The sequence below is a fragment of the Equus caballus genome, chromosome 7, assembly GCF_041296265.1.
Source record: "Equus caballus isolate H_3958 breed thoroughbred chromosome 7, TB-T2T, whole genome shotgun sequence".
Lineage (NCBI taxonomy): Eukaryota > Metazoa > Chordata > Mammalia > Perissodactyla > Equidae > Equus > Equus caballus.
The window spans coordinates 23,933,334-23,959,159 of NC_091690.1; the positions used below are offsets into that span (position 1 = coordinate 23,933,334).

At 40.5% G+C, this 25,826-nt stretch overlaps 1 protein-coding gene and 1 long non-coding RNA gene across 8 annotated transcripts in view; one reads left to right on the top strand and one right to left on the bottom strand.

The window, feature by feature from the left end:
• The window catches only part of CADM1 (cell adhesion molecule 1), a 314,159-nt gene that overhangs the window by 16,274 nt on the left and 272,059 nt on the right, over positions 1-25,826 (bottom strand). The window contains exons 7-10 of one of the 6 annotated variants that reach the window (XM_005611588.4): positions 22,990-23,162; positions 18,279-18,359; positions 7,646-7,678; positions 345-398 (exon numbers count right to left, since the gene is read on the bottom strand). In XM_005611588.4, coding sequence (XP_005611645.1) covers positions 345-398; positions 7,646-7,678; positions 18,279-18,359; positions 22,990-23,162 — 341 coding nt within the window. The remainder of the gene's footprint in view (positions 1-344; positions 399-7,645; positions 7,679-18,278; positions 18,360-22,989; positions 23,163-25,826) is intronic. The other 5 variants (XM_005611589.4, XM_001502313.5, XM_005611590.4 and 2 more) reach the window with 5 other exon arrangements.
• Positions 15,987-19,194, top strand: LOC102150531 (uncharacterized). Of its 2 annotated transcripts, none has more exons than XR_011440772.1 (4): positions 15,987-16,049; positions 16,516-16,629; positions 17,126-17,221; positions 18,924-19,062. It is a non-coding gene; the product is annotated as an uncharacterized lncRNA (long non-coding RNA). The 2 variants fall into 2 exon arrangements; XR_011440773.1 differs by having other exon boundaries at positions 16,001-16,439; positions 18,924-19,194.

The window sequence follows — 25,826 nt, forward strand, 5'->3', positions numbered from 1 at the left end:
CTGCTTTGTAAGGCAACAAAATTTCTCTTGAAGCATTATATAGCTAGAACATAAAAATTAGTTTAAGCCACTGAACACTGAGTGGCTTTAGTACAATCTCAAAGATGGCTTGACCTCCACTGCATTAACAGTATCAGCCCCAATCTGAAATACACATGCCACTACCAGAGGGAAGAGAGGTGGGTGGGGAGGAAGAAAGGGTTCATGAAAAATGGTTTTTCTTTAGTCTCAAAATCCACAATTGCTAATGGATTGCTCAGCAAACCAAATGGCCATTTTGTAGAAGTGGACAGAGCACCCACAGGTTGGACACAGCAGTGCCTTACCTAATGACTAGCCCTTACCTGAGAGGTCCTCACTGTCCAGTTCTTCTGCGGAATTGGGCAACTGAGTAAGGCCTTACAAGTAAAAACAAATCGTTTTTCTTTTCATTCCTCAAGGGACATAAACAAAACACTTAAGAACTGAGGATGAATTTCTTAAAAAACATGAGCCAAATCTCTTGCTATCTCTCTGCTTTTTTGGATAGCTCGAAGGTATTAATCCGTAAGTACCTTTCTCCAATCATTTAATTTTGTTATTGATACACAATCGAGGCAGAAAGATTCCTCAGTCTCCACTTTCAAAGCACATGAAACATGAAAGTGAATGTTTAAAATCACTCATCCATAACAGCATGCAAAAAGAAAAAGATAAGCCTGTCAGCTGTCAATGCTCTGATCTCTCTTAAATACAAATATATTTAGATGTCACATACTGATGTATGTAAGTCTTATTTCACATTTTACTGTAAATTGAAATCCGTTGCCAATACTGACAAATACAGTTCATTATCAATTTATGATGATGTTGCATCACTTATTTCAGAATGGCACAGCATCTGCTAACTGCAGATTGCAGGCTATGCCTTCATCAGAAAATCTGATTCGCAAAATCATTTTTCAAGGAAGAGAATTTCAAAAATTAGTGGTATTCCTGAAAAATAAAACCCTCAAAGCTGAAAAAGCAGTTAGGTCAGGAGATAAGCCAGTGGGGGCTTGAAATACCTATCCGAATCACCACCAAGGCTGGCCAACTGGATGGCTCTCAGCTGGCTGCGGTTTGAATTAAAAGAGGTGAAGAGGGAAGGAGATAAACAATGGGAGGCTCGGCTGTGAGATGGCTTCCACTTCCCCGTGCTTCATTTACAAGCTGCTCCTTTAATGAAGTTTATTAAACACCACAAAACGTTAAGACAATTCAGGAGGCGTCTGCTTGTCCTTCACGTTCTGCTCCAGGGCCTCTCATTCACACAACAATTTGCTAACACTTCTCCAATGAGATTTGTCACTTTCAACGATATTTGTAGACCTCTTAGACTGCAAGGTCTTTGAAGAAAGGGGCACATCTTGTTTATTTTTTCTTCTTTCCCTTCTCTTATAGCCAAGCACAAAGTATACTGTCAGTAAGTATTTGCTGAACTAATGATTTGGGAGTAATGCTCAGTGAACCACCAGCCAGAGTAGAAAAGCAAGCAAAACAAATGCTCTGGAAACAAGCAATGTCAAACTGATCGCACTATTTAGAAAAACCCAAATTAACAGAAACAGTCATGTAGAAATGGTTAGTAAAAGCTTGGATTTTCTAAGTTGTTTTATAAAGAAGCCACATGAATAAAGATAGCTAGGCTGGTGCTGTGAAAGGAAGCCACCCTATCAGCTCTTGAATAAGAATTGCGACCCTCTACGATCCTTGGGTGCCAACATTCAAGGGCAGGTGTCAATTAAAAATGGGAAGATGCAAGTCCACAGATGCTCCCAAACTATGGACTTAGACAACTAAAGGAAAAGCAATGAGTAACGCAATAAATTATAGAGACAACTGAATAGGGATACTATCCATTTGTTCTTAAATCTGATTGGTTGAAAGCTTTCCTATTTCTAATTGGCTTTATCCATTGTATAAAGACTGATGAATACCATTATTTGAATAATTGTTATAAATGGGCAACATAAAGTACTTCTCTGTAGTTAATTATGAATTTGCAGTTCTCAGAAGGCTAATCCCTCACTTCTACGTGGCCCAATGAATATCAAAGCATTCTACATACGTGCTTGGCACCCACTGAACCATGTTAAACAAGGATGTTTCAAGTAGGCAACTTTACTGCTTGGAGGCTTGTTTCCTTGGGGAAGGCAAGAGAAAGCTAATTTTAAAATATAAAGACAAATATGTTTATGAAATATCATTGATATGCAAAGTATCCCATTAAAAAGTAACAGACAGTTGATACACACCTCATTAAAGATGAATCTGTCAGTTTTAATGGCATAAACTTTAAAATACAGCAAATCACCTGGAATCTACTGCTCAGATTCCATCTGAAAGTAGGAAGCCATTTAGGTTGGTGGCGTTAAATTTGTTTTTGCACTACTATTGTATTTCATGAATCTATAGTGCTCTGCCATAGTTGGATAATTTCTGAATAAATATAATTAGGAGGAGTTTACTGAAGCACTGAATGTACAAGTGAGGACAAGAAAAATTTGCCTCCTGAAATTGCTTTGGCTTAGGTCGTTTTCTTTCATGTTAAAAATTATACACCTCTCATTTTCTCAAAGAAAAAGACAAAGATGTATTTTATGAAGCAGAGAATATTCTTCAAAGGGAAACTTCACAATTTAACAATAAGTGGGAAATTACTTCTTGGTTTTTCTCTTTAAACTTTCATATCATCCGTTAAAGCTCGTTCTCGTCACTTCTAATTAAAATGTATTCAACAAATTTCTTTAAACTGTCTTACACAAATGGAGGTTTACTTTTGGTCCATATGGGATTTTTTCCTGAGCAATTGATAAAATCCTAAGGTGCAAACATGATGATTTAATGTAGGTGCTATAATTGTCTCTTATGTGGAGACGTGCATTTTGCTTCTTCCTGGTCCTCCAATGTGTTGCACACACCCCAGGACTTCTGCAATTGCTGCTCCTCCTTTTCAACAGAAATCACTGCCTTCTAAAAGTGGTATGCTGTGGCAATTTTAAACCAGGTTAAGGAAAACCTCCAAAATTAGAGACAGTAAGAAATCCCAGAGATATTTAAATAAATTCAAAGTCAAGTAAAATTGAAATACTTGTGGGTTCAGTTCATCAGTTTCATTTTTTCAGAAAACTTCAAAGAATGATCAAATAAAACCTCTAGGAAACAAAAACTTAGCCCATGGGCCCTACTACCATTCCCATTACGAAAAAGTAGGCGATGGTCTCTCTCTTACCTAAGCGGCATACATCTGATCACTTGGCCATATTATGCAAACTGTTACTTCCATCACCAGCCATAAGAGTTCAGACGCCCCCGGTAGTTTTAATCTAAAAGCTCAGTCATCCTGTTCTTCCTGCTTTGTCAGCTTTTGTGGAGAGTTTTTCCCTTCTTCCCATTAGCAGAAATTTGGTTCACGCCGTTAAACAGTAGCACATTGTTTCCGAGCTGCATGTCAAGGCTGAAACACAATCTTCAGGTCCTGCAGCCATTCGTAAACCTCTTTAGCTTTGTTCTTGAGCAGAACACACAATGTCTGCAGAGTCCCTTGACTGAATGACAGCCTTTGAATGCCACTGTCGTGTACTCATACAGAGAGATGTGCATAGAGGTACAGACACAGATGGTGGACATAGAGGTTGTAATAATGCGCACTGCTGGCTATTTTTCTTTAAAATGGGCTTCAGAATTTCCCCACAATTGAATAAAAAGTAAGGTAAGAATTTCATGTGCTTTTAGAATTCAATCATAGCTGACACTACTTAAAGGCAGATCCATGGGGCAGTTACCTAAGGGCAGTGGACTAGGGTGTGAGCATGTCTCAGCAAGGGCCAAATATTTTGAAACCAAAACTGAAAGTGAAAAATTATTTCTGGGGGGCTCCCAGTTTGAGTCTTACTACCATTACATACTGAATTAAAAACTTTAAAAATTCATTTGGGATATACAAATTCATGAGATTATCAGCCTCTAATGTATCAAGGGGTGGAAAGCGAGAGGGCAGCTAGACTTGAAAGTAATAAAATAGGAGAGACTGAGAGAGAGAGAGAGACAGAGACAGAGAGAACCTCAAACCCGGAAGAAGCCAGCTGACTGCAGTGCAGCAAAAGCACAAGCACTATTCCAGACCATGGGCATGCTGTCACCCAAAACCTCACACAGGGGAGGTGGGTGGGGGAAGGGAGAGGGGGCACAAAGGGCTGAAAAAGAACAAGGCACAAGACACTTACAGAGAAGCGCCCACATTTGAGCAAACAAATAAAAACCATCACACGCACCCACACATCAATAATCAGAATAACGATGACACCATCCGTGCTTTAAGTCACTCATGCATTTCTGCCATCAATTTCAGACCATGTGGTACCAGGGTTTGGCAGAGTGTCTTTTGCATTGCTCAACATGCATACACAACACAAGAGTCTTCCTGTCCAGGCCTGAAGGATGAGCTCCAAAAACTCAAATGCTCAAGATCCTTATTCAGAGAAGATCCCTTCGGTCACCCTGGCCTAAAAATCCCATTCTTACACTCATTTATCTTTACTATCAATTAGATCCTTAAAAAGACATTGTGGCTGATTATTGTTTGGTCTCTTTTTGGAGAAAATCCATTTGATTTTGAATCATGCCCATGCACTTCTAACCTTCCAATACATGCTTATTCCAATCAGATATTGCTAAGAACAAATGGTCAACATACATAAACAACTGGTATACTTCATACATACTCTAGCAACACAAGCTTGAATAAAACATTTTAATGAGTCTTCAAAGGGAAAGCTCTTTGTAAAATTATTCTTTTCCTTTTTATACAAGAGAAATATGGAAGGAAATCCAGTATGAAAATTTTTAAGACCAGTAAAATGGTCACAACTGGCTGACCTAATACGTCTTGTCATTTAAGTTGAGAAGTTATCAAATCACATTTTTCTAGGCCCAGAGCTCCATAATGAAGATCTCCAGATTATTCTCAAATGAATCCAAGTCAAATGGTTGCTGCACCAAAGGAGTTGGGTTTTAGCCATAATTCACTTGAATAAAACCAGCTCTCTATCTTCATCTCTTTGGAAATTGGGTCCCTCGCTTTGTAATTTTCACCATATTCTATAACCTTTTCTATCCTGACAACTGACCTGGAAGACTTTTCCCCTCTGTCAGGTAAAATTCTAGATATTACCTTGGCTTTCATTAAAGCTTTCTGCTGTGGGCTGGAGATTGTGTTGTTCAAAAGAGTGGTAGGACTCCTTTGGGAGGATGCTATGAGGATTTTAGACAAGTTGCAGAATGCATTTATAAATGCATTATACAGGGATTGACCTGGGTTATCACAGCTCTCCTCCTGCTGTTAAGGAATCGTGTATATATATATATATATATATATATATATATATATATATATACACACCATACATATATGTGTGTGTGTGTGTATATATATATATATATATATGTATGGTGTATATATACATGGCTATTCTTATTTCCTTTTTTTCTCCCCAAATTTCTTGGCTCTAGGTGTATTTCTCATGCACTGCCAGTCAATAACATGCTATTGAGTATCACTGTCTTGAACACTGTCCCCGAACTAGTAAGACAGTGACTGCTTCTCATAGTATTCAGGCACCTATGTCCTGTCACAGGAATGCTATAAAGTCTTATTCCAAGTGCCTCTTTATTATACCACAAAAAGAGAGCACCTTCATTTTCTCTCTCTCCAGAGGGAAAGACCTGATCAAAAACAGTATCCTAAAATCAGGATTGGCCCCCAAATTATCTTCTCATTTTTTAGGTCAGGGGACATATTTCCTATTTGAAAAGCCCACCCAACTCTAAGACCTGCATCCACTAGAGTCACTTAAGTACACGGATTTTACTGGAGGGACCTAAAGAGCAGAACTCTGGAGTCTTAGGAGATAAATGATCAATATTTCTTCAAAGATCTCACAGAATTCAGGAATCTTATGGTTACATTTGACTCAGCAGTTAATTGTAGGAAGCTCAGAACTTAAAGATTCTTAAAAAGAATAGAACAAAATCTCTTGAACTGCATTAAAATAGTCTTAAAGCTCCGAGAATAATCGATAAAAGTCAGGAAGTGCTCAATTAATGATGAAACCTACAAATAACTAAGCTTAATGGAGTGCAGTGCCTGAGATGTAGCAAGCACCACGGGGCATTACCTTAGCAAGTGGAAGTTTTATACCTAATTGATTTCTCATGATTGTTGGTGTATTTGGCCCTTTAACTTATTTTATGAACTTTTCCCTTTGTGCCAATGACAGGAGGAGGCAGGGGAGGTGGGATAGAGTGAGGAGGAATACACTGCTCCATACCTAAGCTTGTTTTCCTTTCTCAAAATTCCTCATCAGCAAGTCCCAATGTGGGGCTGACCTGCTAAGCCTCAAGGCCTGACCTTGAAGGACAGGTCGCATGACGCAGGTTTTGCTTAGAGATTTCCAAACGATAAGTCCTCAAATGCAGGTCTATTTAAGGAAGTCAGTCGTGCTGGGAAGAGATGTTTCTCTAAAAGTTGAACGAACAGTACAGGGTTGGCTGATCACCTCCCATCATTTAAATGATAGATTTCACCCTGCACAACATGCAAAGTGATTTAAGCAGGCCCTTTACCAAATAATTCCCTTGGATTCAATTATTAAAATTTAGCCCATTTTTTAAGTAACATATCTTTCTCTAAGAGCATAACTTCACCTGGGTTAGATTTGAGCTAAGTAATAAAGGAATATGCAGATGAAACATGATTCTAATTTTCTGATTGGAGAGATGTAGAAAAGTTAATAGACTTATTCCAACCTAGTAAGTCAGTGGTGAAATTGGGAAAAGGATTTCCCAAGGCCCCCTCCTGAGCTGTACTCGCTCGGTTTTCATCACCTTTTGGTTGATGAAAATCTTAACCAACGTTTTAGTATTTTGTCTACAAGATACTCACAACTGATGATTTTTTTTTAAGTCCCAGTTAATGCTGTTAAAATTTATATACGGTATCATTCTGAGTTTGGAGAGGCTTCCTGCCAAATGTTAGCATCCACTTTTATGCACACAGAGATTAAGGGTGAACCGGCAAGAGGTTGTGGAAGGTAAATATGACTGGGAACAGAATTAAAAGAAGAGCAATGATCTTCCTCATCGCCAACTCATGAATTTAAACAGGGATCTTCTGCCTTGACCTGTCCTTGAGTTCCAACCACCAAATGACACAGATGACTCCTCTTCAAAACGTACCTGGGACTCTAGCCTATAAATGAAGAAAGCAACTGGGCCTTTCACTCCAACGCTACGATACTTAGGCATATTTTGGTTTTTTTGAAGCCCCTTGTATTTCGATGTCTGGTGGTGTTATATAAATAGGGACTTCGTGCAACTGAAACGCCTGCCGCTCCCGGCAGCCAGTGAGGAAATGGCTCGTCTCAGATGGTGACCAGTGGCTACTGAACTCACAACAGAAATGACAAGACTCGACATCCTTTCAAGCCTTAAAAACTACAGCATATTTATGAGATCAGTCTACTTGAAACATGATTTCCCTTGAAGACTACATTTCTCTTTTTCCCAGCTTGCCTTGCCTCTCAGCAGTGCTGAGAAAGTAGATAAACAGTAATGTGATACCAACCGTGAACTGCTGGTTCTGTCGTCGCCGTTGTGTCTACAGACGGGAACAGAGGATTGGAGGAAGGGAAGAAACAGGAGGAACGGCATGCAAAAAAAGGGAAAATGGAAAAAAATGGAACAGATAATATATGAGCAAGCTTTCAAAGAACATCGCGTGACAAGCAATAATAAATGAAAAGCAAAAAGCATTTGAAGTGAGTTGCACTGTTTTAAGACATGCCTTCAGCTCAAAGCTGCGAGCCAGTGAGGAAAACAGTAAATTCTTTGGTTCTGGGGGTCTCGCCAGGACACATCTACTTGCTAGTCAATAGTCAGGGGAACATGCAACGTGATGAGAACACCAGTGCAAACTCAGTGACTGGGAGATGGCTCTTAACGCATCGAGGCTCAGGACTGTGACGGCAAAGCTCGGTCGGAAGGCTGGCTGAATAATGGATTCATACATTCAAACATTGCCTTTGTTTTAACCCAACCCACCCAGGGAACACAGGCTTCATGACCGCCAATTAGACGTCTTTGAATCCATCGCACTTTTAGTATCCTTTTACGGCTTGTGCTCAGATGCCTGTAGATGAACATACGGGTCCAAGTTTTCCATCCAGTGTAATATGTCAGCAGAGTTCAGCTGGAAAGTTCAATTAACTGGGAGGCCACGGGCATGAACATGTTAAAGGTTTTCAGATTAGTTTCTGTACACACACACACACAGATACATGCACGCACACACTAATCCATTCTTCACTCTGCAGATCTTACTGTTATAACCTAAGAGCAAAGGTCTGGGATGGAAACACCCAAGCCCACACAATTTGCTAATCACCACTTCTAACCATGTGACATTCCAAAAATTAAAGTCTCCAGCCATTCCTTTGCTCAGAATTCAGAACTACATTCACTATCGTGAGCTGCCAAGAGTCCTGCCTTCATGGCTGCATTAGGAGATGGCACGTGATTCTTTTCATTGCCAGTTGCACTTGGGGTGGAAGAAAATGTGGTTTGTCTCTTTTCTTCTTCTATTTCTGATGCTGTTCAAGTTTTCTCCTTCTTCGACCAGGCTTCCAAACCAGGCTTGCTGTACGGGCTCCTCTTCACAGGAAATTCCTCAAGGGGCTCAAGAAATTTTCTCTTTATTTTTGGCTACAGGGGGAGTGGGATAAATAACTAACAAAATGCACGATGACATTCTTTTTCCAGAGTCGTTTTAACACCACTCTTCAAGCCAACTTCATTCCAATGTCAACCCATCTGGCCATGCTGTAATTTTCAGTTCTACACCTCTTGAAATGTTTCCTTCCACTATCCCCTTCTGGCCAGAAAGGGGTGGTGACACTGACACACGAGCTAGTCATCTAGCTGAAGTGGGATTCTGGGTTAAAACTGCAAAAGTTATCTGTCCTTTTTTATAATGTAGCTATTTGGCTGGTAATTATTTTCATGAGTTCTGGAAACTCCAAAGACTCTTTCAGACTCGACACAGGCAATGTTTAAATGCAGTGGAATGCCAAACGTAACTTTTTTTTTTTGGGTCAAAAGAGCCTGGTTCTTCTGATTTATAAACATGACACATGAATTCACACCAGTGTTCCCCTTCAGTTGGCATGCTTTCCTCAAGACCCTATACCATAAAAAAAACTGGAGCCCTTCTAAGGAGCCAGGATTCACGAGAAGTCTGAGAGGCCACTGAGGCTTAGATAACTTATAGCTGAGTTTCTGAAGAACAGATGAAGGAAAGAAAAATATAAAATATACCGCATAAGAATACAATACTTACAAGTCAAGTCTGTATGCATAAAATAGCAGCAAAAAACAATAGCGAAAATTGTACAGTTGAAACATCTCTACACCAAATTCTCATGACACAGTTGACACATCTCCTTACTTGAAATATCCAAGTCAAGGGTTAGTCTGAGGTGCTTTCAATTTGAAGGGTAAAATCAAATATACATTTGTACAGAAACACTTATACACATGTTAATATATTTTATGGCTAGGCACTGGCTCCTTTCTGAAGTCAAAAAAAAAAGCAACAAACACTTTGGCTCATTATTTTTGTAACAGTGCTTCTAATATGCTTTATTTTCACAGGTAAATCATTAGTGTAAAATGAAAAGAAGGGGGCAGAGTAAAACCTAAAGGGTAGAGTCCTCAAAAATAGTAATTTAGAATTAACCAGTGACTCCCAGTTTACTATCCTCTTACATCACAACATTATGTCAGCTTTCTGACGAAATTACACTAAGTGAAGCTGAGTGTCAGCTTCGATGTGGGCACTGGAAAAATAAACCCAGGAGAGTTCACAGTGCAGCTTGCTTCCCCATTCCGGGGAAGGGAAATCCATCAATTGTGCCCAAAAGGGGAGGAGATAGGGATGCTGAGAAGGAAAAAACATGTTCTAAAACAGTTGAAAGCAAACACATGTTCAAGTCAAACAGCACAGTTACTGCAGCTGGGAAACAGTAAAACCACGATCAGCAATGGAGGAGGAGACCGCACCAGAAACACAGGCTGGCTACGAAGTTTAGAACAAGACTGAGGGTGTATCGGGGGAGTCGTGGATTCCATTTCTCCAAGAGCATCTGGTGTGCTATCTGAACAGAGGCTATTTCAAGTAAAGAATTAAAAAAAAAAACAACATTCTTTAGAAGTGACTTTGTGCTCCCCGCAGGAGAGCACTGTGACAGAATGTAATTCTCCTTCATAATTGCATTATGACTTCATGCCGAAACCACAGACACCCTGGCTCTGAAGTGAGTGCAGCTCTGTGAAGTAGGATTTATTAGAGTATCTTAATCACAAGACTGGAGAGATGTGCAAGCCCACCCCTGTGAATCAACTTGTGGGGTCACTATATTGTTTGACAACATTCTACGTGTACAGGCAAAACGCAAATTATAAATTTCCAATATGGGTTATAAATGCTGTAAATAGCTTGCAAAATGAGATTGCCTAATTGCCCTGACAAAGGCTTTTTTAAACTTAGTTTTGTTGTTGTCTTTAATTCAGCTGGGTCTATGAGGAAAACAGGTCACAAAAAGTTGAGTTGGACTTATAGTGTTGTAGGGCCATGAAATTAAAAAGGCCTGCTGAGCTATTGTCTCTATTTTAATTTTAATTACCATGAGGGCAAATTTATTGTACATTTATTTTATACAGTCAACAAAAAAAACAATCCCATGTTCTTGCAAACCCAGTAAGTGTGTACGGTCTTAATAGTGAGTCTCTGGCTGTTTTATGCACATCATCTAAATGAGGCATCCAAGGGCGGGCCCCACACTGCTGTTTGGAAGACACACATTTCACTACATATTGACTCCTCTTCTTAGTCTCCCAGCCATTCAGTTTATGGGACCCTATCTTGAATAAATGAAACATCACCTCTATTTCACGTTACGGTATAAGATATTTACAAAATGAAAAGGCTCTGAGAATGCGTGAGATTAGCGACACCAGCCATTTAACCAAGTCCCCCCCAAAAAAAAAAATTACTGCATGAGAGGCAGCTGGGCAATATTTAGTTGAAACAGTCATGTGTAAGCTCCACTGTGGCACATTCTAATCCTTTCATATGGATTCTCTCCAACTTAGAATTGTTCATTGAGTGTGACAGACCGGGGGTTTAAAACTAATCCATAAATTAGTCCGTGGTCTCAAACACAACGGGTGCCATAAATGAAAATGAAAATCCTAGAACAAAATTAAATTCACAACCTTAAATACTTTTTCTTCTCCAATTGCTCCGTGGTGCCCCTGCTTTACGACGCACAGATTCACTGCAAGGCTGCATTTTGGGGTGTGAGTGGGGTGTACATTAAAAAACGCAGTGTCAGAATCTGGGGAACCCAATGTGCTCAAAAGCAGAGCTTAATTGTAAAGAATTTAAATTCTCACGTTTTGATTGTCATAAGCTTAAAAGAAAGCACACTAAGCAGTCCAGACATATCTTAATACACTTTCTCCCAGTTTGTTTTCTGAACCAAAGTCAATAAGGAGCCAATGGGTTTTCTTAATTGAATTCCCCTTCAGTTGGTGTTATGCAGCTGCTTTAAATCTGGATGCCAGGGCAGGCAAGGAATTCCCCTGACAATTTTATTTTCATAGCTGTGCTGTGCTGGCCAATATATATTAAACATAGGGTTTTTTTCCCCTTTAATTAATTAATTTATTTTTGACTTATTTGAAATCTATTGAAAGCAAAAATATGTGCTGGAAAATTAAACTTTGAAATTTATTTTCTACTGGTTTCCCACTAAATTTTCTTTCCATCTATGTAATACTTTAATTAAACTCCCATTTCTCAAGGATGGGAGAAGTGGATGGGAACAGAACTGAAGCTAAAAGGTCCAGATAGGAGAGCCATGACAGAGTTCGCTTTCTTCTTAACGTCATCTTCCCTTTGAGGGAAGACACTGTGCACCCCAGAACAGCAGGAAGGGGAGTGGGTATTTGTGCTTTTTTGGGTTAGGCAATTTCAAGTTTTGTTAAAAGCTTCTCCAGAATTGTTCACTAGTGCTGCTGTGCCCCTGAGATCTTTTCATTTGCAAACCAGATGTTCTGAAAATAATAGGAATCTGTACAGTGGTTTCATTTAACAAGGAAGACAACTCTTACACCATGTTGTGTGTGAATGCTGGGAGGAAGGAGGGACAGAAGGGGGAGGAAGGCAGACGGGAGGAAAGAAGAGAGTGTTGCATGGAGGGTGACGGTGGAGGGAAGGAAGTGGCTCCAGAAATCGTAGCTAATACTCATCTTGTGTTAGACATTGGAGGGCCAAGTCCTTCCGGCTAGTCTTTTATTTCTCGCTCCCGAGATAGCTCCCACTCTCAATTTCTAATCCTGAGAAACCTGTATTTATCATCTTATTTTTTTTGCACTGTTGATAAAGCTTTAGTATAGAAACATGTCAAGTCTTAATAGCTTGTGGGGTTTTTCTTTTCTTTTTTTTTTTTTTTGCTTGAGGAAGATTTGCCCTGAGCCAACCTTTCTCCATTTTGTATGTGAGCCACCACCACAGAATGGCTGCTGACGAGTGGTGCAGGTCCACACCCAGGAACTGAACCCAGGCTGCTGAAGCGCAGCATGCTGAACTTAACCATCAGGCCATAGGGCTGGCCCCTTGCTTGGGTTACTTTTATACAAGGAGCATTAAAGTATGAAAATTATGATAGAAGGCATTAGGAAAAAATCTCACTCACTTCCCATCTCATTCCTTTTTTCAAAAAATGCAGAATCAGGTGACCTTTATCACTGTAGTATTTTAATTTTATCTATCCCTCATAAATCAATATGGGTCAAAAACTGGTTGGCTATGATGCTATTTGTAACAGGTTTATAATCATCACCAGAATAAAAAAGTATACACTTAAAGACAGTATGAAAAAAATGCTCATGTACTTTTGGGGCAGAAACTTGAAATGGTGGCCCATTACATAAAAGGCGGATGGTGAGTACTTACTGGTACCCTAATAATATTCCTGTCACCAGGCAAACTGGCATATCAGTAGCACTCGATAAATATTCGATAAATGATGAATGAAAAACAGTCTTAATGGAGTAGATGCTAACTCTAGAAAAAAGGCAATTTAGTAAACATTTTAGGATGAAAGATGTGTATTTCCTAGCAACAATGGCTTAATGTATGCCCAGAACATAAGTACACACAAAACATACACACATGGAAGATAGAAGCTTGAAATCAAGTTAGGCCTTCATGCTTAGTTTCCAAAAAGCCATCCTTTCTTATCCACTTTCTCTCCATTCTTTGATGGCACAGACCAAATCCTACTTCTCTTGTGATGCTCTCCTCAGCATCGAGTTCCAGTGTCTATACCTATTCTCTCAACAACGTCTAAGGGGTTAGAAGAGTTTTCTGTCTCTATAGGCACTAGCATAGTGCTGTGCATATTATGAGGGCTTGATATTTGTTGAAGGAATGCCTAAAAGCAGACAAGCTTATACCCCTTGCACCATGCAAATATCAATAGCACAGAGTAGGAATCATTTAGCTGAGACCCTGGTGAACAGACAGCTCTCTGTCGAGCAGAGCAAAGCTCTCTATTGTAATTGAGATGGTCATGTCATAGAGTTAGTCTTAAGCACAGGTGTACTTCTTTCTTTTATATTTAAGAAGCTGAAAACATGTGCTAGGGGGTTGAGTTTCCCCAATTTGGCAAATTCTACAAATATCACTGAAGGATAAGGGCCGTATTCACCTTATTGATTTATGTGATTTGATCCACATTACACATAAAAAGCTTAAGATAGGAGACTATGAAAGCCAAAATGGTAATGTGAGCCCAGGGGTGGGACTTTCTCCAAGGTATACTGGGTTTGAGTGCTTAGATGCCAGTAAGAAAAACCTTGCTGTTTTCTTTTCCAAGAAACACAAAATATTTAATTAAATACGTATTTTAAAATTTAGAAATGACCTACTTCATTCTTATGAAAGGATTTTTAAACGTGTTTCAGAATTTGGCCCTATAGCCCTTCATTTCTTATTCTAAGGTGATTTTAATTTTTTAATTTATGACAGTCACATGTGTCGTGTGACCTACAAGTTGAACTCCTCCCAGCCTGAGTTTTATGCTTAAGCTGCTAAAGGCATTAAAACCAAGTGCTGAGTGCCTTCCACGGTACTCCTCACCAAGCATCTAACCAGGATGCAACCAGACAGAAACAATACAAAATCCACATTAACCAGGAAGGTAAACACAAAATGTTTGCGTAAGATGATGACAGGAAAAAGCTTGATCCAACTGGCAGAAAGGGGCGAAGACCATCTCCAAGCACAGCATCAGGTAATTTCATGTACGCCTAACACACAAGGTCCACTAACCTCAAAGAAAGTTCAAAACCAAACAAACGAACAAATAAAACACCCCAGTATGGCAGTAGATTTTTCTTTGATTCTACTCTCTGAGAGGAATCTGCATGAAGGACTCTTACGCCGGGTCATGGCTGGCTCTCTGTATTTTAACAGAAGACTCCGAGGACAATTTAAATTATGCAGTGTGCTCTTCCACACTGTGGCATTTATCTTCATGAATGAAACCACATGGACAACTTGACGTGATTTAAAATAAAAAAGTAAAACAAGGAGTGGGGGCCTGCCAATAGCAAAAGTGGAAACAGAAATATATGGCCAGAACGTCAATGAATATGAAAGAGAACAAAGACACCAAAGAATCTTATGGCAAATCAGAATGAGGCGCCGGAGGGCTCCCGTCCCAATTCTGCTCCTCCAGTGGTTTTTGTTTGGAAAGAGATTCTGATGACATTAATGGCCTAATAGTTGTAAAGCCACCCAATGTTGATATGGCAAACTGACATCAAATATTCCTTTCAGTACTTGAGAGCCTATGAAAATTCTTGCCTAGAGGAAGCCACCCTCAGACGTGTGCCTTCACTTGTAAGTCAGGAGTCCTGCTCTGCGCAGGACGGACAGGGGACAGAGACACCCAGCTCCTCCCACCCATCAGGTCTATGATTCTGGGTGAGCAACGTCGACTCACGCTGGCTCCCGATTCCTCTCTTTCCAGGGTCTGGAGGATGAAGCTTTAACATGTTTCGAGGGAGCTGGATACCTGGGAACTCAATGGCAGTCTGCCTCCCTAACAAGGGGAACAATTCGATTATCCTGCTTACGGAAGATAAAAGATAACACTGGAACACTTCCTTTCGGAGAAATCAGAAATCAACTATGACCTTTCGAGTTTAAAAATATTTCTCTATTGCATTTGTACATTTTTCTTATAATGAAACTCTGACCTGGGGAATGGGTTTCAGTGATTGCATTTGACTGGGAGAAAAGAAATAGATGACTATGGGCTTCTTTTTTTTTAAGCTTGGGCTTTATGTTACTGTCACTGGATTTAGCTGTTGAAGCTTTTAAGGCTAATGGTGGCTGTAATGTACCAAACAGTGCAGGAGAGACGAAGAGTGGGAATTAATTTAGCTATCCATTTGTCAAGATTCAGTTGGGGGATTTTTTAGGAACCAATCTAAATCTTGGGGATAGCCTGAACCTTTAAAATGGGACACGGAATCATTCAGCTCCATAACCTTTAATCTGTTTGAAGAAAGGAGCAAATGTTAAATTGCACAAGTGTACTTTCTGGGCAAGATAAATATATATAAGACAGCTTGTTAAGACACAGTAAGCCTATAAGATCACATCCATTAAGGCAGCGGATTCTACAATGTTGTTTTAGTGGCAATTTTAGTTGAATTCCTCCTGGGTGTGCCGGTGAGAATCTGGACATTCATTCCCACAAACGCATTCCGTGTGTGGAGAGGGTTCAAGTGCCAACATCGAGGGGCTAAAGGGCATCTCTGAGATCATCTTACATTACCTTGAGCTGAGAGGCCAGGAGCAGAGAGAGAGAAGCAACAACAAGCCCCTACTAAAGGTACTTTGGATGTGGACAGAAATACAGCCTTGTTTGTTTTTAGACTTTCCTCTTAAATGGAGTCTCTGCAGTCAGAACTGTGATAACAGTGAGTTGTAGCTGTTGGAAGACATGAGATCAGCTTTAGTCTGGAGTGAAGGATTAAAGAGCTGTGAACTGGAGCGCCTTTGCTGCATGGCTGAGAGTGACTGTGAGGGGGGAGGGGTTCAGGGGGTGTTAGAAAAGGTCTTAAAAAAAAAAAAAGCCTAAGCTAGTGAGAGGCTGGCCACAATGGAAAGTGTTGTTCCATATTAAAGAGGAATGCAGTGTTTATACGGAGTGAATAAGGCCTTGCCTGCCTTCAAACGTAAACCTGGCTAGCTACCTGGCTGGGACCTTCTACACTGAGAGGTAAGAAAGGCTGGCTCACACCTGGGCAACTTCTGCAAGGAGGAGACAGACTACTGAGGGGCTTTCACACACGCAGGGCAGTGGACACGGGTGATCTACACAGACAGCCAGAGCGCCGTTCACAGGAAACTAGAAATATCCGGGAACAAGAGCTCAAGCCTGATTCAGTTTTTTTCAACCTGGAGAAGAGGTAAGAAATCATAAAAGGTAAACACCCAGTCCACAGTGTGGAAAGTTGATGGTGTGGTTGCTCTGGGAATCAGAGTTAAGAAGGAGCATCTTTGCTGTGCTTATTAATGATACAGAAAGCGGGAGGAATCTACGCACTAAACTAACAAACCGAGTTTACTTAAGAAGCAGAAGGAACTAACAAAACGCTAAAACAGAAATACACACAGACAAGAATTTAGGAAGCAGTCTGGATGGAGCTGAGTTTACAGTGAGACACAAAAACCAATTGATGGATTTTCAGAAGATTTTAAACTAAGCGCAGGCACTGATATTTTTATAAATAACATTCAGAAAAATCCCTACTAGTGGCTTATTAAAAAATTCTCGTTGTTCCCCTGTGATGGTTAGAAAGGTGAAGAAAACTCAGATTAGACAATTATTGTTATAGTTCACAAATTGATGAAGCCTCCTCTTTCACTGAATACTTTGAATTTTTGTCATCTCTATCTCACCAGCTCCCATGAAAACTGAAAATGTCTCCAGAAAGTCAACGTAAAGGATGGTTGCCATATCCAGGGTGGTAAAGAGGATTTACACATGAAGAACGATGAGTAAAACATTCAGTGTTTTCAAAGAAGTTCAGCGATAGGATTGTATACGGGCCACGTGGCTCAGAGAGAACTTGCAGTCTCATCAGATAACAGAAAGAAGCAGAAAAGTTATTTTTAAAAGAGATTTTCTTTTTTCTCATAGAATAATTACTTCTGCACATTTCTGTGGTAGGACCCTGTAAAGAGTGGGTGGAGAAGGCCTTCCCTAAGGAGATTCTGTATGTCTAGTTGACACGGTGCAGCCATGGCCTTTTCTCTCTTGGTAGGCAGAGGAAACTCCAAGGCTCCCAGACAAGCAACATCAAGCAGGATGAGAGCCACTGGATGCCAGGCAGGCATGGATGGCATACCCCCTCCCATAGGGACAGTCAGAATAAGAGACAGTGAAACTCATTTTGAATAAGAGTTTCAGACAGTCCAAAGAGAGAAAGCCACAGAGTTACAACTGCTGTGGCTGCCACTTCCACCCCTCCAACATTTAACTAAGGGCAGCAAGGGGTTCATGAGTGCCCAGCACAGAAGAGACAGTGTCCCTCTGATCTCCTGAGACTGACTACCCAGGCAACACACAGGTAGCAACACTGTCAGCAGGTACTCTCTGGGGCAGGAAGGACGATGACGCATTTGGGAACATGACCCACACGGGCATGTTAAAGGGTGTATATTTTCCTTCAAATGGATTAAGATGAAATTAAGACAAGGAGAAGATCCAAAGCCAGAATACTTACCATTTTGTCAACCATGGCTAAGCATAAGCTATCAGCATGGTCTGTAATAGCCAGGCTGTCATTTTCCCTAGCATTTTTCTTTGAATAGTGACGTTTAAAAAACAACTCTCTTATGTGAAAGCTGCAACATATCTGATCTACTGTTAAATGCCTGGATGTTAAAGATTTTCTGAGAACTTGAGAACATAGTATCCAATGCCTTTGAAGTTCCTAAATAAAGGAACAATTAAATTCCAAGGATTTAAAGGGAACTTTCAGGCTTCTTTTTATACATACCAGAAAGACATTATACATTGAGGACATTTTCAATGGTAATGAAGGTACCATACCTGTGATGATGGTAAGGATGGTGGTGGTGGTGGTAGTGGTGGTGGTGGTTGTTGTGGGAGGAGGGATAGTTGTGGGGGGATCTGGATAAAAAAAAAAAAGGAAAATCAAACCCACAATGCTGAACACAACAATGATCAGTAATGACAAAACAAAGGCATGAGGACATTGAGATGTTTGTCTGATGACTTCCCCCTGTAAAACCAAAAGTTCTTTTCCCCCCAAAGATTTATGTCTTCTAATTATAGTCATGAGTCACTTAAAGATGGGGATAACGTTCTGAGAAATGTGTCGTTAGGCGATTTTGTCATTGTGTGAACATCACAGACCTAGGTGGCATAGCCTACTACACACCTAGATTCTATGGTACTAATCTTATGGGACCACCGTGGTGCATGTGGTCTGTCATTGACCGAAACGTTAGGTGGTGCATATCCCAAAGCCTTAGCTGGAAGAGCTAAGAAAAGAAGCAAAGAGATTTGTTTTAATGAAGGGAGCTAGAGATCAGAAGATGGGAAGCCGAGAAGGGAAGAAAAATCAAAATATATATGACACCCCCCACCCCAATCTGATTTCAAAGGTGAGGTTAAACCAACTTGGCACCCGAGTGTGTACAATGGTTGTCATTTCGTTTTATACTTTCACAGATGGGAGAAAGGAGGAGGAGATGACGCTGCTCTGTCTAAAGGGCTCCTATCGGCCAAGGATGAGGTGCTCCGGCTCCCTTGCTCTCTCTGACTGTTAACTTCATTATTCTCCATCAATACCTCCCAGCAGGAAGTAAAAACTACTTCTATACTTGTAATAAATACAAAGAAGAGAGAATGTCACCACTAAATATCAAGTTCCAGGCATGTGAGATTTTACTGAGATTTTCTTTTTTAAAAGTCAATAAATTTTACAACTTATAAATATTAATCAGTTTGTTGCCTTTGCTCATGTTAAAAGCTTGACCTAAGTGGACGACAATGATAAAACTAAAGAACGTTTTCCGTCTTGTAAACAAGAGGACTAAATATAAACGAGGCTTGACCCTCAAAGCCAGGAACCCAACAGGGAATCCTCTGTCAGATGTTTGATATACTGTATATTCTTCTATCATCTCAAAAACTATTTGGGGGAAAAGGGAAGGGCAAATATGAAAGAGAAAAAAAAATTCTAAGCCCAAATGATCAAACTGAATGTGTTAAATTGTCAGCGAGACTTTGAACTAAGCAATCACTCTGCTAGAATAGAGTGTAAGACGAGTTGAAGGCTTTTGATTTTAATTTTTATCTAAAGCATGCCAACTTTTTCTCCTTGACACATTTGGTGTCCTTTTATCTCCAAGTGAGCTCTCAGATTGTCTAATTAATCCATCACAACTTTAATTATATACTGCACCTTCATTGAGTTCCGTACAACTTTCTGAAAGTTTATAAAAACATTATCTTGGTGCTTGGGTGTCAGGTCTGCTCAAAATGATTCCTACCAGTGATCAGTAATCTGAGATTTTAAACTTCCTCACAGACTTCTCTCACACAGACACGAAGGGATGAACTTGATAGGGAAGAGTCAACAGCAAATTGTTCTGTTTTCCTAGAGGCCTTGTTCATTTAAGTTGGGGCTGTAAGCAGTTTAGACCATGTAGCAGTTAGACCACAGGTGGGGAAGTATTCTGTGCCCTGGCAGGTCACCTGAATGCACCTGCACTCTGCTGCAGGCGCAGGAGCAGACACAGATGAGTGAGGTGCACCGGCCCCTGAGCCGAGCACTGAAGATGCTCTGCTCCCTCCGCTGCCCAACTCAGCTGTACCCAGGGAGGTGCCTGCTGCCCAGCATGTGGATAGCTAATGCGTTTTTTCTGTTCTGATTCAATTACAGTATTTATCATGGAAAAGGATCATCTGTACCTGGGAGATTTCTGATACACTTTAATGCTATGTCAGTACCTATCTTCAAATGTATTGGCACAAAATGTGTGATGCCCATAATATAATCAAAGTGGACCTGAAGGTGATTTGAAAATATGATTAGGAATAAGGAGTGGACCAAACTAACGAGGGCAGAGACTTCAGAAAAAGGTCACCAGTCCCTTTCATTTTGTGAAAAAATCATACACTTTCAATTACTTTCATCACTACTGAAGTGACTATTGTCTTTCACATCTGGCTCAAGTGACCTGAGTGAATCAGATTCCTTTAAGAGGTATGACCTCAAGGCTTATATTATTTCTAGCAATAAGAGCAATGTGAGGCCACAACTTAAGAAAATACTGAGTTGGAGCTAATGAGCTGTGTTTGACACAAAGAGGCTAAAAGAACAAAACCAAATGGGGCTCAGGCGCTAACCAGCTAGATTCTCCTAGAATAGAAGTTACTTCTAGAGAATTAAACCATTTTAAAGGTGTGTTAACTCTTAGTTCATAAAGTACTTGGAAAGTTAACTGGAGTAGTACCATAAATCACCATCTTCTCAAATTGCTAGAATATATTTTAATAGATTAACAACACCTCAGGTTAGTATTCTAGCCCGCCATTCTGAGTAATGCTGCTAGCACAGACGAAGGGAGGGAAGAAGTATTTTGCAGATCTATCAAACCCTTCGACAAGGATAAGTGCACCGTCTTAGGTTGGGGAGACGTGTATGTAGCATGCTTGCCTACACAGGTGGGTCTCTAAGTTTCCTGGATTTCAATTAACGCTCTCTGGCCCAGCGAGTTAATTCCAAAAGAACAATCTTATATTAGAGGGAACTGTTCTAATGGGAAGTAGTGAGAAAAAGAGGAACTAAAAAAAGACATGGATTTTGCTGCAGACTTTGGACTCAAAGTTTTGTGGCTCTGAAACATATTTAAGTAACTTTGTGAACCTGGGCAACTTACGTGACCTTTCTAAGCTTCATTTTATCATCTGTGAAATGGCATGATGATTATGCTTACCTCATGGTGTTATTGTGGAGATGAGAGGTGACCAAGCATGTAAAACAGTCATCCTAAGGCGTGGAACGATATGAGCACTCAAGAAACGTTAGCCATAAGCTAGTATCCACAATTATTCAAATGTATCTGTCTATCAAATCCACAAAAGGTTTCTCATCTTGAGATGCAGGAACAGTAGGTACAATAAATCAAAATTGTTTTTCCAGATAACTTAGTCTACTGAATCAAGGAAGCATATAATAGACTGGTGGAAATTTGTCACTGCTTTTTAAAATCTACAGTTAGTAAAAAGGGCTGGATGTAGGGCTGTAAATTGGGTAGCAGCCATGGAGAGGATTCACATGAGGCTCAAAACCTGATGTGAAGAGAGCAGAGGGGAGGAAGGCAGAGCAAAAGGGATGGATTTCCCTTCCGTCAGCAGATTGTGAACAGTCTGAGGAACAGAGGTGGCTGTGGGTATCGCAGACTGAAGACGGGGCATGTGGTGCCCCCTCACCTACATGGAAAAGCCATCCCCTTCACTTTGATCTCCTCAACTACTGCGGAGAATGAACGCTATTATGTGTAGACTACAGACAACATGGGTAGTGTACAAAGAAAACATACCTCAGAAGTCTACAAACAAGGTGATTAGACATGATCCTTTAATTCTGCATTATGCTAAGGGAACAAAACCCTCCAGTTTTAGGCTAAGGATTATTTTAATATCCATGTAGGTATGGTGTAAAGTATGCTTCTATTTCATCAAAAAGATCGCTACTCCTATATTCTTCATAAGGAGAGTGGCCAGGGTCTGAGACATTATGGCGTAAATATTCCATGTGCATGTTTATGTATATATATGTGCATATTCACATACGCTTACACTTGGATTATTTACACCGCTAACATGAAGAAAGAAATACACATATTCTTTTATTTATAAGACACTGAAATTTTTACGCCTATGGTGACTCATTGTGCCATGTCAGTTCGTAACTATTTTTCTTGGTATAAAACTAACTGAGAGACTTCAATTGGCCAGAAGAGAGTCAATTTGTCACCCTAAGATTAGAGAAGTAGTGCACTCTTCCACCAAATAGAGAATATTCTCCATACGCAAAATTGACAATATGATAAAAATGGGAAATAAGTTTAAAATGGCTGGTACACAGTAGATGCTCAATAAATAGTTGTTGTTTAGAGAATGAAATTCATGATAACATGCTTTAATAATCCTGTAAAAAGATATTAAGAAAACAGACAAATTAAGGAAAAAAAAGGCATTTGTGTCTAAAGCAGTAGCTACAGGTGGTTAATGGAGCTAGCAAAGACCTTATATTTTTTCCAGCATTTACTGGCTTGCAACATCTCCTGGAATGTAATGGCTTCATGCTGAAAATAGGATAGTTCTGCTCATCAAGCAGGAGAAAGGCTAGCCCAGGTATCATAGGAAGGTACCACTGGGAATAAACTTTCTGAGCTGAAAAGCCATTAATTGGTGAGGCTGAATTCCGCAGTCATTATTTCTAACATAATCTCCATAGCTTGTGCCCGAGGATACAGCTTTCTTACTCAGCATGACCAGAGAGTGTGATCTAGCGGGAAATCTCCACGATTAGAGAGAGAGAAGAAAAGTCACTGCCCTCTTAGTGGAGACACTGGGGTCCACCTCCGGCCAGGCTTCTTTAAGTTCTTGAAGGAAACCAACTGGGTTATCGTTTTCGACTTGACCAAAAAGCTTTGGGAGTGAATCACAAGTGGCAGCTACATGTAAATGAGTCTAACAGCAGAGTGTTTTATCTTTCACGTACCGTATACATACAGCATATAATCCGAATGAGCTTTCCCCACTATGTTGGAAGCTTCACAGCGGTATGTACCATTATCTGTTTTGTTTAGGTTATTGATGAACAGGTTGGGCCCGGACAGCACGGCATGCTGAGGCATTTCATCATCCACTCTCACCCAAGTTACCATCACAGGCCTGCAGAGGAAAGGGGAGAAAGACAGGTTGCATTATTATTCCCCACTAGGATGTCCGCATCAAACTTCTCAGCCACGCATTTAATGAATCGCACACAGGGTGACACAATTAAAGAGGACCTACTGGCGATATCTTAAGTTCACAGAATTACAACCGTGAAGTCTCCAAAAGTCTGTTTGGAATATAATTTTTTTTTTAAACATCACCAGGTGTTGAAAAACTTTCAACAGACCACAAGCAGGAGTCTCATTATTTCCAATTCATCTTCAACAAATCAGCAAATAAGCCAGTGCACCCTATCTTTATGCCCTGCTGTGTGGTTTCACACCAATTCAGACAGGACAGAGCTCACCCATTGTTAATCATCTCATTAATTAGGGGAAAAAAATCAAATTCCTGGCTAGTGACACATGCATTAATCGGATGGTTACTAACACACCAAGACACATACTTAGAAGCCACTTGTGATATTTAAATGGATTTCCAGTTCCACAGAAAGGAATGGACTTTTACATCAGAATAGCACTTTCTTTTGCCCTCTGCTGTTTGAAAAACTACCTCTTTTCATTTTGGAAAGATGCGATCACTTCCTCTCCCCTTGACCTCTAACCATAACCTGCCCTCCTCTAAACCAAGATGCCACCTCACCTTCTGATGCCCCAGTCCATCTTATCTATGTGTTCCTTGGCAGAATGCCTTCCTTCACTGGCTCGCCAAGGCCCACACACTGTTACCCTCCTCCCCCCATGTGTGCAGCTGCAGGCCCCGCAGCTTGAGAGGGAGAGTCCCAGGTTAATCACTGCAGAGGCATCTCCGCAGGGACTCCTTCGTTCCTACGGCACTAGCTCATGAGAGACAAGTTTGTTTTAGTGATTTAAAGGACACAATTGTATCCATTAGGAAGAAGCATATTTCACAAGATGCTCCAGAGCCAAAATTGCACACATACGAAGTACCTTTCAAACTCACCGAATTTAAAACTTCCATTCTTCAAGGTGCCTCCCTCAACCTCCTATGCAATCAAGGCCATGTCTAGGATTGTGCCTGAAAACTTTCATTTTCAAGGAAGGGCAACCTAGACTGGAGCGCAGCAGAAGGAGGTTCCTTTCAGTTCCCGAGGCTACCTCTAGGAGCAGCGACGTGACAGAAGACCCGCGCTCAGTGAGGTACGGATACTCAGGTTGGCCCCGTCAAGCCAGCATTCCAATTTTCAAATGGGATGTGAAGTTACAATTTTTCTTTAATTACACATGGGTTTGTCATCACAACCCAGTAAATTATTTAAAAATTAGTACTGCATATGTCCTCCTTGCAGGCAATGGCAAATGGGTCTGCCTGGCAATCAGACCTAATGTCCTGCTGCTTGACAGCTGAAACAATCAGTGGGGGTAAGTGTAGAGAATATTCACAACATTTAATGGCAAGTTAAATTACCATTTTTATTGTATGCAATTTCTTGAGAAAATAAATAGGTAATATGCTAGAAGGGATAGCAGCCAAGTAATGCGTGCTTGCTCATACAACCACATACCCGTTCCTATTTGAGAGGAACAAGCAAACACCCTCTCTGGAATAAACGTCCTGAAGGAAACATGTAATTTACTGTCCCCGTGGCACATTCAATTGAACACAGTACCTTCTTCAGGGGTAAAAATACAGAAACAAAATACAGGTTAGCAAGCCAGATACTGTAAATGTGGTTAATACAACTGAACATAGGTATTGCAAGTGGTAAGGGGCCTGTGAGAATTTTTTATTCTCCATTGGATTGTCTTGGAGGTAAGGAAACTGCTAACTAGGGCATAGTTCAAATGGTTTCCGAAAAGAAAGAGCTGAATCTTTTGCAGTGTTCAAAAGACATTAAGACCGTTCTGCCAAAGCTGGAAGCATTTAAAACCAAATAACTCTGAAATACCAGAGGAAAAGCAAAACAGAACCAAGACCACCTTCTCCTTCCTAAAGGTCATCTCCAAACGGCTACAGAGAGAAGCGAACTCCAGTCCAGGCAGACGTGAGAGCAGAAGAGGGAGGGCTGAGGCGGGAAGAGAGACAGCAGCCGGGCTCCTTTGGCTCTCTGGCCTCTTGTCATAAATCATTCCTTAGCTGTAACAGGGAGAATTTTCCAAAGGTTTTGGGGAAACTTTGTTAAGATGCTCTGAGTTCCTTATATGACAACTGTGATAATGATGCTGGTTAGCAAAACTCCGAGAGAAAACAAATCATAGCACAGGGACAGCAGAGGGAGCTCAATCCTGCCTTTTGTTGGGGACCACTAGAACTTTGAGTGCTCTCACTCCCAACATTGACCTGCTGCCGTTCCATTGTCTCCTTCCGTGGATTGGTTTCTTCCCTAAGAAATAGTCAAAAACAATCTTCACTCTACTAGAAAGATGAAAGAAAGATTCCTCCCTCTTTCCCAAACTAAACTGAATACTGTCTAAAGGGGTACCGCCACATGGCTTTTTTGCTGAATTAGTGATAATATACGCAGTTCCTTTAAGTTACTATAGATCATTGAGCAGGGCAAGTAAAGTAGCTTCCTGATACTTTTCAATAAGATGTTAATTGGTTCTTTACTCTCACGCAATGGCATATATATATTCCTGAACCATTCCTTACAAACAAAAACATTTCTGGGAGTCAAGTATGACACTTCTCATGGAG